Source organism: Hylobates moloch, unplaced genomic scaffold (assembly GCF_009828535.3).
Source record: "Hylobates moloch isolate HMO894 unplaced genomic scaffold, HMol_V3 SCAFFOLD_18, whole genome shotgun sequence".
Taxonomy (NCBI): Eukaryota; Metazoa; Chordata; class Mammalia; order Primates; family Hylobatidae; genus Hylobates; species Hylobates moloch.
The window spans coordinates 39,372,552-39,387,456 of NW_026652293.1; the positions used below are offsets into that span (position 1 = coordinate 39,372,552).

Genomic DNA, 14,905 nt, shown 5'->3' on the forward strand with positions numbered 1-14,905 from the left:
TAGTGAATAGTATTTAGTATTAGTGAAACCATAGCTACAATCGAACACTTGATCAATTCATTTTTACACTTTTAGCTATTTAGAACCTATCTCTGGCCAGGCACAGTGGCTCACCCCTGTAATCCCAGCACTTTGGGAGGCCAAGGCGGGCAGATCACTTGAGGTCAGGAGTTCCAGACTAGTCTGGCCAACATGGTGACACCACATCTCCACTAAAATACAAAAATTAGCCGGGCGTGGCGGTATGCACCTGTAATCCCTGGTACTCGGGAGGCTGAGGCACAAGAATCACTTGAACCTAGGAAGCAGAGGTTGCTGTGAGCCAAGATTGTGCCACTGTACTCCAGCCTGGGTGATAGAGCAAGACTCCATCTCAAAAAAAAAAAAAAAAAAAAAAAAACCTATCTCTATGAATAAAGCTACAGGAAAAGTTATTTTCTTGCAATTTTTAATTCTTTGTTCTTCTTTCTGTTCCTCAAACTACTGTTTCTATAATGGGATATTTTATTACATGAGGTCTCTGAGGGCATAGTTATTTCATTAAGAAACACACTTCATAAGATTGCATCCATGTATGGTAATCTAAAAGAGCCAGTCTAGATGACAGAAGCTTCTGACTATATAAGTAATCTTATCCATGCATATGCAGAAGCTAGTGATTTATTAACTACTCTACTGTACTTCCAAACACATCTAAGTTTTCCAAAAGATTTCAAAAACAATTCACTGGCGGCCGGGCGCGGTGGCTCACGCTTGTAATCCCAGCACTTTGGGAGGCCGAGGTGGGCGGATCACGAGGTCAGGAGATCCAGACCACGGTGAAACCCCATCTCTACTAAAAATACAAAAAATTAGCCGGGCGTGGTGGCGGGCGCCTGTAGTCCCAGCTACTCGGAGAGGCTGAGGCAGGAGAATGGCGTGAACCCGGGAGGCGGAGCTTGCAGTGAGCCGAGATTGCGCCACTGCACTCCAGCCTGGGCCACAGAGCGAGACTCCGTCTCAAAAAAAAAAAAAACAAAAAACAAAAAACAATTCACTGGCAGCAAGCAGAGAGTCACGGATAAACTGCTGAGACAGTGGTGCTGGTAAGGGCTCCTGGCAGGAGTTTTGCATGAAGCAGCTGCACGTATACCTGGGCCAGTCATTTAACTTTTATGGTTTCAGTTTTTTCTCTTATAAAATAAATATTACTGGACACTGAGATTTGAGATTACCTGTAGCTCTATGTCTTTATCCCTGACAAATACGGGACACATTCATGCTTTTGATTTTTCATGATTCTTAAATATCATTTTATACATATGCAAAACGACAGGATTTTACTTGGGTTATCCTTCAGGTAAACGATACAAAGGGAATGTACTGCATACTTCTTCTATCTCAAAAGGCTTGGGAACCAGACAAAACACAGCTCAATACACTAGCCCAATCAATTGTGCACTTCTTGTGCCACCCACTTTGTTCCTTCTGGCTGCTTCTGGAACCTGACAAATCACTCCAATTCCCTGCACAGCACCATCAACTCTTTTTTCCCACATTTGCACTGAAGGGAAGATTATAAATGAATTCTATATTCATATGACAGCCCCATGCACAGGCCTGTGCATTTTCCAGGACTAATTGCTTTGGGAAAGCCAATACTCTAGCGTAAGTCTCATTCCAGTCCACATGGTGATTATATGTTAATGCCTTTTGAAATTAATTTAGTAACCTTCTTACTAGCATGGAAGTAAAGGGCAAAGAAGCTGAGATTTAATCATATTGTCTTTTAGGGGCTTAATGTAAAGTTTCTTTTGTATGTGAACCAAAGCATTGATCGACAGAATTTGCTGAATGCTCTTCCACTGTAATGGTGCAGTCCCGCAGCAACAAAGCTGCTAGCAAATGTCACACCAAAAGTGTGTCATGGACAGGGCTCTCAAAGAGAAGCTGAGTTTCTGGCTTCAAAGAAGCCACAATGTATGCCCGACCTCTCTTTTTGCTATTTTCTATAAATTAGCCTCATCTAAGGGTCTGAAGGAATTAAGATCAAGTATAAATAAAGGGAGGCTGTGAGCAAAGCCATACCATAGAGGCAAAACAATAATGATAAATAATATGTGCAAATAGTGAAATTATAAAAATAATCAAGACACTGAGCATTTTACTTCAATTGAGGGAGAGACGATAAAAATAAACACAGCGTCAGGGGGTAAAGCAACCACTCATGATTTGCTCTCAGAAACCCAATAGGTATAATCTAAAAGCCCACTTGCAAATGCTTCCCATATAATGCAGTATACTTCTACAATGTACTACACTGCAATATCCAAAGAACAGCTATTATAACACTGGCTTTAGCTTTCTTGGTACTCATCATTAAATCAATTTCCTATACTTAGCTCAAAAGCACATTGGATTTGGTATTATACTATATACAAATTCTTCACATATCATAGAGTAATAATTGAAAATTTTTCTGAGCTATAAAAAGAAATCAGGGAAATGGTTCTCACATGAATTTAATTCTCTATCATCTCTGACCTAAAGCCCAATGAGAAGATGGGTTATAAATGCTTAAGAATCCTGTATATGGGCTGGGCATGGTGGCTCACCCCTGTAATCCCAGCACTTTGGGAGGCTGAGGCAGGTGGATCACCTGAGGTCAGGAGTTCGAGACCAGCCTGACCAACATAGTGAAACCCCGTCTCTACTAAATACAAAAAATTAGCCAGGTGTGGTGGCATGCACCTGTAATCCCAGCTACTTGGGAGGCTGAGGCAGGAGAATTGCTTGAACCTGGGAGGGCGGAGGTTGCAGTGAGCCAAGATGGCGCCATCGCACTTCAGCCTGGGCAACAAGAGCGAAACTCTGTCTTGGGAAAAAAAAAAAAAAAGAATCCTGTATATGCATTTTTCCATTCTCCCAGCTCTTCAGGATATTGCATGGAGCCATCAAGGAATAAAAAGATGACTTCCCTATGGGACAGAGTTTCAGAGACAAAGGCATTAATATAAATGAATAAAAAGAACTGAGCTATACAACTCTGAAAAAAAATTACGAATAAGATCAAAATCATCTGAAATGTATTAAGGTATTTCTATGTACCAGATACTCTTATTAATTCCCACACTACCCTCTGAGGTTGATGCTGTACAATCACTAGACTGGAAGCTCTGTGAGGGCAGGTATTATGTATTTTGTTCACCAATAGAGAATCTACACTTCGTTCATACAGCACCTGCTATATGACAGATGCACAGTAAGATATTTGCTGAATGAATTAATTTCTCCATTTGAAAAAGGAGGTAGCTGAGGCTTAGAGAAGATAAATAATTAGCCAAAGATACATGATGCCAGAATCTGTATTCCAACATATTTTTATTCGTTATCATTTTTTTTAAACTAGAGAATCTTTGTGGAGTGATGGGGAGTTAAGTTATTGGTATGTTTAATCTTTTTGTTCGTTCCATCTCTGAATGAAGATGAAGTTGCTGAATTGCAATGAAAGGGCCAAATTCCAAAAGTCAAAGGAAAGCATAGGAAGAGTCCAATAAAGCAAAATGTTCTTATTTTTTATCCAGCAGAGTTCTTCCAGACTCTAGCTTAGCAAACAGATACTGGAAGTTTCTAAGGGAGTGGAAGTCTGTTTTAATTAACAGTTAACTATTCACCATGCTGTGCTATTGTGATATAATCAGAAATATATATTTGTTCTCTGCTTGCAGTTTCTGGCATAGAGCTCCTAAAACCCTTGTAATTTCCTGAGCAACAGGGGTGCTAGGTGCTAGGTACATCTCTTGTTTTAATATTTGGTCTCTGATCTGGGTTCCTGACACAGAGCTCCTAATCCCTTGAAATTCCTTGGGTGACGAGAGTGTCTTTTGTTCTAATGAGACAGCTCTTGGTGGGTTCTTGAATGGGAGATGATTGCCAGAAGGACGAAACCATGGCTAAAAGCTTGGAATGTTCAGTTCTGACCCTCAGGGAGAATGAGGTAATAATTGCTCATGCCTACGTGATGAAGCCTTAATAAAAACCCCTGAACTATGGGGTTTGTAGAGCTCTCGGCTTGCCGAACATGTGGACCTGTCTGGTGGGTAGCATGCCCAGACAGGGCATGGAAACTCTGCCCTCCCCTTCACTTACACCTCAACCTGTATATCTGTCTCTTCATCTGGCTGTTCACCTGTATCTTCGTAACTTCCTTTATGACTAAATATAAGTAAATTGTTTTCCTGACTTCTGTGAGCCCCTCTAGCAAATGAATCAAACCTGAGTTAGGGGTTCATGGGCACTCCCAATTAAGAGCTGGTTGGTCAGAAGTTCAGGTCATAACCTGGGATTGCAAATGGCCTCTGAAATGGTGGGAGACAGTGTTGTGGGACTGAGCCCTTAACTTGTGGGACTGATGCTGTCTCTAGGTACCTAGTGTCAGAATTGAATTGAATCATAGGATACTCAGTTGGTGTCAGCTGAAGAATTGCTTAGTATGTGAGGGACAATCTTCACACATTTGATGTCAGTTGATGTTCTGCTGTCTAAGAGAAGGAAAACTCTTTACCTCTTACATACATTATGCTGAGCAACTTCGGAAATACAACCAATAACCAAAAGAATCGAGACAAGTTACGGTAGGTCTTCCAAGTCCAGTGCTTGCTGCCACATACATAGTGCTGAATTTTGTGTCTGACATGTAAAACACTCTCATTACTCTGCAGCCACAGCTCATTTGTTATCAGTGTCTAATAAAATGTCAGACAGAGAAATAAAACACCCATGCTCCTGTTAGTCTGGATATCACAGGACATTCCATCTTGAGTCTTAATAAGGTAGAAAGAATGGAACAAGAATCTTCATATTCCAAATTATAGCCTTTGGAGTGTTTCCATATACCAAGCAAGACAGGAAATCTCTGTCTAGATATGTATAACACAACAGAGTGACTTAATATACATGATTCCCTGAAGACTAAAGCATCAAAAATCAGGAATCTCCTGAATCTAAACAAATTGGGTTGGTTAAAGAAGTCCCATGGGACCAGGCCTGGTGGCTCATGCCTGTAATCCCAGCACTTTGGGAGGCCGAGGCGGGTGGATCACCTGAGGTCGGGAGTTCGAGACCAGCCTGACCAACATGGAGAAACCCTGTCTCTACTAAAAATACAAAAATTAGCCCGGCGTGGTGGCACACGCCTGTAATCCTGGCTACTCGGGAGGCTGAGGCAGGAGAATCTCTTGAACTTAGGAGGCGGAGGTTGCAGTAAACCAAGATCGTGCTATTGTACTCCAGCCTGGGCAACAAGAGCGAAACTCCGTCTCAAAAAAAAAAAAAAGTCCCATGGGGAGAATAGTATAACTTAATGGCTGTAACACGGGTCTTGGAGTCTGGCAAGCCTGAGTTCTTATCCACACTTACTCACTTAGTTCTGCAATATTAGGCATATTATTATCCAGTTTCTAATCCATAAAATGGAGATAATAATAGTTGTTACCATAAAGGGTTCTTAAGAATACTGAATACAAATATGTACAATGCATACACACAGTGCTAGTAATAACTGAGTACATTGGCTCTAACTTTCATCATTTTTACTACCACCATCACTTTTGTCTCATCTCTGAGGAAGTATCTAAACATAAGCCAAAGGAAACAAACTGAGGCAATGAATAATATTGGTTACATAAGGTCATCTTTGACTTTATTTATGTAATGATTATGCTAGTCAGTGTTACGACCCAATGTGGGTCCCATTCATGATGCTATATTATAAAAGAACAAGAAAAGAAAAGTAATCCTGGAAGTGACTTTGCAGAAACAGGTTTTAAGTGGGGAGAAGCAACCAGGGTTTGGAAGAAAGAGTTGATGGTGATAGTCTTCCTGTTGCACCTGGCCAGCTGTGGCAGTAGTTATTATTAGGCAAGTAAAATTATGGATGACTGTAAATTCTATTCTGAGTCAGAGTCTGAGGAGGAAATCGTAAAATGCAAAATCAGTAAGCCTTCATTTCAAGTAAGCAGTCTAACACTCAGTGTCTCCATGATTTAGCTCCCCTAAATGTTCTAAAGTTGGAACATTTTATCAAATAGGCCTTAAAGCACAATGGTTTACAAGAGCTACAAGTCAAACTGCCTGCCACTGAATCCTAACACTATCATTTACTTTGTGATCTCACCAGTAAAAGAGGTTGTTGTGTTTGGTACCAGGTATATTTTAGCTGTTATTGTCATCATCATCATCATTATTGCATTTCTCATTTTGTAGTATAAATATCTTTTCATGTCTGTTTTCTTCTTCTAGACTGTGAGCTATACTAATGAAGGAACTGGATGTATTCATCTCTTTTTCTGTTTCTGGTCCTAACAGACACTCAAAAGTGTTAGCTGAAAGAATGAGTGAATGAACAACCAAATGAGTATCAAACTAAGATAAGCTCAGAACAGATACCTTAAATTTAAGTGTAGAAGAATAAGAATAACCTTTTCCGATTATTAATGAAATTATCTGGAGTAACTAAAAGAGGATCAGTCATCTTCTTAGCTTCTCTTTTGTCTATTCTATTCCTAAAGAAAGAACCTATGTAGCCTTAACCCATATCCTGAACTTCACAGACATTATTATTTTTGAGAAGCTCACAGCCTCTTGTAGGCTCTAACATCTTCCCCACTTCCCCCCGAAAAACTGAAGAACAACAACAGTTACATGTATGATTAATTTAAAACCCAAAGAGAATTCTGATAAATACTATCAATATTAGGTTAATATACAAATTAATTTTGAATATTTAAAAATTGATATTAAAAACAAAGGTTTTAATATGTTTCCATGATATTTTACTGAAGAACTTCTAAAATATTCTGTGAGATTAGTTTTTACTTAAGCAGCAAATAACATTTGCAAGCAACAGTTTGATTTCTGTTCTTGCTTTGAAAAATGATTTTAAGTAGTTGAAGCAAATATAATTTGACATCATTCTTCCCTTTCACCTCATTTTCCTATACAACATCCACTGCACCCATCCACTTCACCAAAAGATAAGTTAAAAACATATGCTTCTCACCTCTAAGAGTTCATCTCCAATACGCATTCGTCCATCTGTGGCAGCAGGTCCTTCCGGGTTAATTCCCACCACAAATATGCTCATGCGTGATCGGTCTTTATTACCAGCAAGGCTGAGTCCAAGTCCATTCTTATCTTTTTCAAGTTCAATAATGTGCAGTTCTCCAGGCAAATCTGCATATCTTTGTCTGATTTTTTCTATGAAAAGAATTTTTAAAAAATTAAATAGAGTAGCTTGATCTGTATTATTGAGATGTCAGCATTTCCCCCATCCTTACTGTGATTTCTCAACTATGATACCTTTTTTGTTATTTAAGAGACAGAGTCTTGCTATATTGCGCAGACTGGAGTGCTGCAGTGGCTATTCACAGGTGTGACTATAGCACACTACAGCCTCCAACTCCTGGGCTCAAGTGATCTCCCTGCCTCAGCCTCCCAAGTAGCTGGAACTACTAGTATATGGCACTGTGCCAAGCTCTATAATAGTTTATTTTTGAGAATGAAGGTACTTAAGGTCATGCATGGCGTTAGATGTAGGTTACAGTTAAAAATTATTTTATTTCCTCCTAAGAGGTTTAACTCACCCATAAGACCTTCTGATTGTTCAGGTTCACACTGGCCTAGACTTTCTGTGGACTCTTTTCTTACCTAAGTCAATCAACACAAAGTGGTAGAAACCATGGTCCTCTTCCTATCTGCCCCAACCCACTCGCACTAAAAAGGGAAGCAAAAATATTAACTGAGCACCAGATTTAAGGCAAGCAAACTATTTGGTCTTAGAGATTTAACACTGAACAAAACAATCATGGTTTCTACTCTTAGGACTTATGGTCCAGTAGGAAAGAAAATCAACAATTCTAAATAATTACATTAATATATATTAATACAACGGGTACCAAATAACACTGGGTTATGGGAGCAAAAGCAAGAGGAATTCAGGGTGTTGGTTTAGCTGTCATATTTGAATTCATTCCACAAATCTACCATTTACTCAATATCTAACAATGAATACATTGTTTTATCTCTATGAGGTTCCGCTTCTTCATCTGTAAATTGTTACTATCCATTTCATGGATGTTGAGAAAATTAAACAACATACATGTTGAAGGGCTTAGCGGCTCATAGTTCATAGGTGTTCTATACTTCTCTTATTCCATCTTCTGTCTCACTTTGCTACCTCTATGTTAGGGTCAAAAGGACCTGTTTTAGGAGATGGCTGGCTATGTCTCACTTGTGTTGGTTCTGTGCAGCAAAACCACACTGACAAGTCAGTGTGAGGATGGTACTGCTTTAAGCCTGTGCTGTGCCCCACAGAGCACAAGATCAGGCCAGGTGTGCCACCACACTCAAAGGCTTCATGCCTACTACCATGGCTGGAAGCAATCATCTCATCAGCTTTTAAATAACAAATTAGTAGATTGTGACCCTCTTGGAACTCTAAATGCTCATTCTAATGCTTCACTTATATTACATTTGCTGTCCTTAGGAGGGAACCTTGCAAATTAAAAGCTCAAGTCAAATCATTTGTCTTAAGGTAGAGTGGGGAAGAAGACAGCCCAGGCCACTCTATCGCTTTACCAGGCTTAACAAACACTGCTTTTTAAGTGAGTAGATGATAAATTTAAACTTGTAAAAATGACTATGCACAAATTTATAATAAAAGAATAAGGCACAAGGGGGGGCTTATTTTAGAATGAAAATAAATCTGCTTTGCAAGAATTTTGAAGAGAATCTTAAAGAACTCTCACTGAACAAAGCTTGTTACTAATAATAATGAACACATTTAGCAAAATACAGTAAAATGAAGGACTTGCAAGATCACAAAATTGTTAACTATATAGGAAAAGAGTTAAGTCATATTAACATTGAAGTGAATAAAAACAAGGCATTTTTGCTGGTCGGCAACCGAGAACAAGATGCTGTGTGGGGACTTGAATGAATAGAGACACGTAAGACATGCATTACAGTAAAGATGCTCACACAGCATAATAGGAGAAATAAAGTTAACACAACAAATATTCAACAACTGCAATTACTTTTAAAATTCCCAACCATTACGACTGTTGGTCACTGAATAAATACTAACTTATTAGTTAATTAGATCAGTGAATAAAACTAAATTAATTATGCTACCAATAATTGCTTTCATTTTATTTTATTTTATTTTTTGAGACGAAGTCTTGCTCTGTTACCCAGGCTGGAGAGCAGTGGTGCGATCTTGGGTCAGGGCAACCTCCATCTCCCAGGTTCAAGCGATTCTTGTGCCTCAGCCTCCTGAGTAGCTGGGATCACAGGAGTGCGCCACCACACCCAGCTAATTTTTTTATTTTTTGTAGAGATGGGGTTTCGCCATGCAGCCCAGGCTGGTCTCAAACTCCTGATTTCAGGTGATCCGCCTGCCTCTGCCTCTTACAGTGCTGGGATTACAGGTGTGAGCCACCATGCCTGGCCCAGTAATTGCTTTTAGAATTCCAAGAATGGATATGGCTAGAAAAGATTTTTTGGAATTAGCAAAATTTAAGCAGAGTCTTGAGTAAGGTACGGAATTTGATTATGTGAAGAAGAATCTTGGTGGGTGAAATGGCAAGAGGAAAACGCACTTGGGATGGGGAGGAGAACATGGGTAGCTGTTGGCTGCAAACTGGAAATTCTTTGGACTAGTGGGTGGGTGATCAGAAATAAGACTGAAAGGTTAATTGATAGGCTGTTTACAGCAATAATATTCCATTTTAGGGGTTCTGCAGAGGTGCCATAGAGTCCCCCAGGGATGGGGGGTTGAGAGGAGGCTCCATTTAAGACCTTTTCTCCCAGAGTCAACCAGAGCACTTATGCTCTCATCTGCTTTGTTTATTGGACTTATAGGGTAAGACGGCTAAGAAATGATATCACAGCTAAGAAAACAACATGAAACACCAATTTTAACACACCTCTCTCAGAAAGTAATAAGGCATCTTTTTTTCTTAAAAAAAAAATGTTGATAACTTTAACAAGACAATACACTCAAAATAGTAGATATAAGAGAACTCTACAACTGACAGACACAAAATGCACATTTTTTGCAACTCACACACAGAACAAGTACAGAAACAGACTGCATATTGGGCCATAAAAGAAACTTCAATAGCTCTTAAAGACTCAATATTACACAGGCTGTGTTTTTGAAATATAGTGCAATAAAACAAAAAAATTATAAATTAATAATAAAAAGATAACTTTAAAAACCTCAGGTGTTTAGAAATAAATTAATATTAGTAAAAAACCCAAGATCTTAAACAGAAAATTAAGAAATACAGTATTCACAATTGAATAAAAATTATAATTTTAGATGTCAAACTTGAGAGACACAGCTAAAGAAGAACTTAGAAGGCAATTTTAAAATTTTGAAGAATTTACCAGAGAACAAGAAAAGTTAAAAAAAAAGCATTATAACTAAGAAATTGGAAAAATACATAGCAAATGCAAAGAAATAAGAAGACAGAAAATAGCAAAGATAAAGGCATCTACTAATGAATGAATATAGAACTATCATCAACAAACAAAACAAAATAAAAATGCATTCTGAAGTTCAGTGAAATTAAAACCTACTTCTTAGAAAACATTAATAAGGTAGGCTCTTTAAAAATTTAACGAGAAAAAATAGGTGATGAAAATAAATTACAAAGCTAGATACAGTAGCTCATGCTTATAATCCCAGCATTTTGGGAGGACTGCTTGAGCCCAGGAGTTTGAGACAAGCCTGGGCAACATAGCGAGACCCCGTTTGCACAAAAAATTTAAAAAGTTAGCCCAGCATAGCGGCACACACCTATAATTTTGGTTGCTCTGGAGGTTGAGGCGGGAGGATCATTAAGTCCAGGCGTTCAAGGCTACACTGAGCCATGACTGTACTACTGCACTTTAGCCTGGGCTACAGAGTAAGACCCCTATCTCTAAAAATAAATAAATAAAAATAAATTACAGAACTAAAAAATAACTGCAGACAGGTTTTTTAAATAAAATTATGGACCGTACATCAATACAAACTATAAGTTGGTACATTTTAAAATCTATATGATGTAGATACATTTCTCAAAAAAATTAAAACACAATATTTAGTGCAAGAATAAATGTAAAACTGTAATGAACTACGAGCTATTAAAGACACTGAAATGAGGCTGGGCACGGTGTTTCATGCCTGTGATCCCGTCACTTTGGAAGGCTGAAGCATCACACATTCTTGTGGCAGAATAGAAAGGGTAAGGGTTAGGGTCACAATTAAGTTCAAACACAAGCTGAGGCACTTAACATCTCTGATTCCTTGGACCAATTACTAAACCACTATGAACCCAGATTTCTCATGTAAAATGGGGTTGTTACCTTAAAAGTGGATGTTCCCTAAAAATGCCTGGGAGATAGGAGTCCAAATAATGTTAGGGGAAACAAAATCTCATTATGATATAGTTATGTTGGTTTTAAAAAGTTAGTCTTAAGTTGGTGACCAAGCTGCTCTTTTCTACTTAACTTTTTGTTTGTTTTAAGAAAAATGGAGCCTTAAGGAACAAAGAAGTTTTCCCCATGACGGCATGAAGAAAAGCCACACAGCCCTCTGGTGGGAACCACTAGAGGAAGGGACTAACATTGTTCTCCCCTGAGTCTCTTCTTTGAGTCAGGGAGAAGATCCTGGAACATCTGCAGGTACAGAGAAATGCCACCGCTGGATCAAGTGTTTGTCCTGTGATATGGAGGCCACTGAAACAGCTTTACAATTGTGTGCTAGTCAAGTGTAGAATCAAAACCCTTTCTGTAGTTTCTGTTTGAGAAAATAAAAAAGTTCCGGAGATGGATGGTTGTACAATGTGAATGTATTTAACATTGAACAATACACTTAAAGATGGTAAAATAGTAAATGTTGTTATGTATATTCTACCACAATTTAAAAAAGACCCCTATCAGTGGCTTAAAAGACCCTCAAAAAATTGGTTCCCTTACCAATATCCCACTGAGGGACTAAGTTATAGATTTATTATTCTGACTTTTGAAACCAGCAGCTTCTTTTTTTTTTTGAGTCAGTGTCTTGCTCTGTCACCAGGCTGGAGTACAGTGGCACGATCTCGGTTCACTGCAACCTCCGCCTTCCGGGTTCAAGAGATTCTCCTGCCTCAGCTTCCCGAGTAGCTGGGACTATAGGCATGCGCCACCATGCCCAGCTAACTTTTGTAGTTTTAGTAGAGATGGGGTTTCACCACGTTGGCCAAGATGGTCTCTATCTCTTGACCTTGTGATCCGCCCGAGTCGGCCTCCCAAAGTGCTGGGATTATAGGCGTGAGCCACCATGCCTGGCCAAAACCAGCAGCTATATTTTTCTAGTCAATGCTTTTTTGTGACCTTACTATAATCCTACTTATTCAATGAATTACCATGAATCGAATCCAAATTCAGGCCAGGCTTGTGATACAAAGGGAATACAATACTGAATTTGTTTTCAAGGACCTCAAAATCTATCACTGGAGACAAGCACGCATATGACTAGTTATAATTCAGAGAGATAAGAGCATTGAGAAAAATACCAGCAGCTGAAGTTACCCACTTATTTTAGTGTGTTGTCAGGAAAAACAACTAATATCTGCAAACTATACTGAATAGTATAGATGTTCTAGCCAATTCTCAACCCACTGGTCAGCTACACTTCCTACTGTATCATGCCAAGGCCTCGTTTTGGTTGGCATTTCCAATAATCCTGCATCTATCTTGTTCTGACTTTATTTGCCTAAATGCTAACAGATGAGTTATTCAGGTTTCCTTAATTTCTTTTTATTGTTTTTTGTTTTGTGGGAGAATGAAATAAGCTCAACAGAATAAAGCTCAGCAAAAAAATCCCAACCCTGAAACATTAAAGAATTGGGTATACTTAGGCCGAGTGCAGTGGCTCATGCCCGTAATCCCAGCACTTTGGGAGGCTGAGGCGGGCAGATCACTAGCGAGGTCAGGGGTTCGAGACCAGCCTGGCCAATATAGTGAAACCCTGTCTCTACCAAAAATACAAAAATTAGATGGCATCGTGACACATGCCTGTAATCCCAGCTAATCAGGAGGCTAAGGCAGGAGAATCACTTGAACCCAGGAGGGGGAGGTTGCAGTGAGCCGAGATCGCAGCTCTGCACTCCAGCCTGGGTGACAGAGCAAGACTCTGCCTCAAAAAAGAAAAATAATAATAATAATTGAGCGTATTTCATAGTTATACAATTTTATTAATAATTTTTGGGGGCCAGGTGCATAATCCCAGCATTTTGGAAGGCAGAAAGATTGCTTAAGGGCAGGAATTCAAGACTAGCCTGGGCAATATAGCAAGACTCCATCTCTACAAAAAATTAAAACATCAGCCAGGCATGAGGGTGGACACCTGTAGTCCCAGCTACTTGGGAGGCGGAGGTGGGAAGACTGCTTGAGCCCAGGAGGTTGAGGCTGCACTGAGCCACAATCACGCCACTGCACTCCAGCCTGGGTGACAGAGCAAGACCCTGTCTCTAGTTTTGTCCATCTGTTTTCATGGTCCCAGCTGAAAAGTGTCTTTTTAGATTGCTTATTTCCTTCGACTTCCCTCCCCTAGAATATAATAAACTCCATGAGCTCCTTGTCCACCCAACTCTCTGCAGTCTTCTGTACCCACAACAGTGTCTGGCATATATTAGATAGTCCATCTAAACCTACTGAAAACAGAAATGAGTGATTTTGAAGATCCTCTTCAATTGCTAGGACACTGTTCTGACACTGCCCCAAACCATGCTATATAAAAGTGATTGGAAATCTAAAAGCTTTAGACATATACAATATTTTCCTCAAAGACAATTATCCCTTCAGTTAAAAGAAGTAAAACAGTTTCCTCTTTAGAGCTGTATTCAAAATTAAAATCCATTAGTACTACTAGAAAAACAAATTACTATGTGCACATTATCTTTTAAAACCCACTTTATCAAGCTGAAGAAACTTGATAAGCAAAAAGATTTATAGGTAGTCATTTTTTTCAGTGCCTCATAAAACAGAAAGCATAATAATAAGAGAATAAAAGTGCCAAATACTCTGTAACACATATACTTCCGTTGAATTTTTATTAACATTTTCAGGCCTCAGAATTTGGGTTATCCTACGACTTTTATTTAGACTCATAGTTAGATGGAGTTTAAAAGATGACAGGTCCAGCCCTTCAGATACATTAATTGCTATGTTTTCACCATATCATGAAATCAGAGACTTTTAATTTCAGGCAAAATGAACTAAGAAATCATGGACCTTCTCTTACAGTCACTCCCCTTACTTTCAGACTCCATTTGATAAAGAAATAAGACCAAAGAATGAAAATCTCATATAAGGTTAGGAAGCTAATTTACGGGTAGAAACTGCAGACTAAAGAGGTAAAGAGTATTCTTTTATCAGGTTGGTGCAAAAGTAATTGTGATTTTTGCCAATAAAAGTAATGAAAAAAACCACAATGACTTTTGCACCAACTTAATACTTGAAGCCAATGAAGTTCTCCCTTAAAATTAAGAAACAGAAAAAACAAAGAACCCATCCTTTGTTGCCACACAAAAGTACACACCACACACACGTAAATTATGTCAGTACTAGCTTTTGGCAACAAAATATGAAAAGTGTTAAAAAGTCTTCTAGCATATAGTTCAATTTTTTTCTCTAACAAACCATGTATAAAATTCTCCAATATCATTTTAAAGGAAAGATAAAATGACTTCGAATTTCTCCCTCAGTTTTAAGAAGCTATCGTCAGAATCCTCACGTGGTCATACTACCTCCTTATATGAAAGAAACATTTCACAGTTCACTGTGTCATCAATTCTTCCCCACACCTTCGTAAACGCCTCCATTTGCAGATGAA

At 38.8% G+C, this 14,905-nt stretch overlaps 1 protein-coding gene across 2 annotated transcripts in view; it reads right to left on the minus strand.

Annotated features, from left to right (window-relative positions):
- PATJ (PATJ crumbs cell polarity complex component) overlaps nt 1-14,905 on the minus strand; it is a 416,500-nt gene that overhangs the window by 158,162 nt on the left and 243,433 nt on the right. For both annotated transcript variants that reach the window (XM_058430929.1, XM_032137686.2), the window contains exon 28: nt 7,040-7,236. In XM_058430929.1, the coding sequence (XP_058286912.1) occupies nt 7,040-7,236 (197 nt within the window). The remainder of the gene's footprint in view (nt 1-7,039; nt 7,237-14,905) is intronic.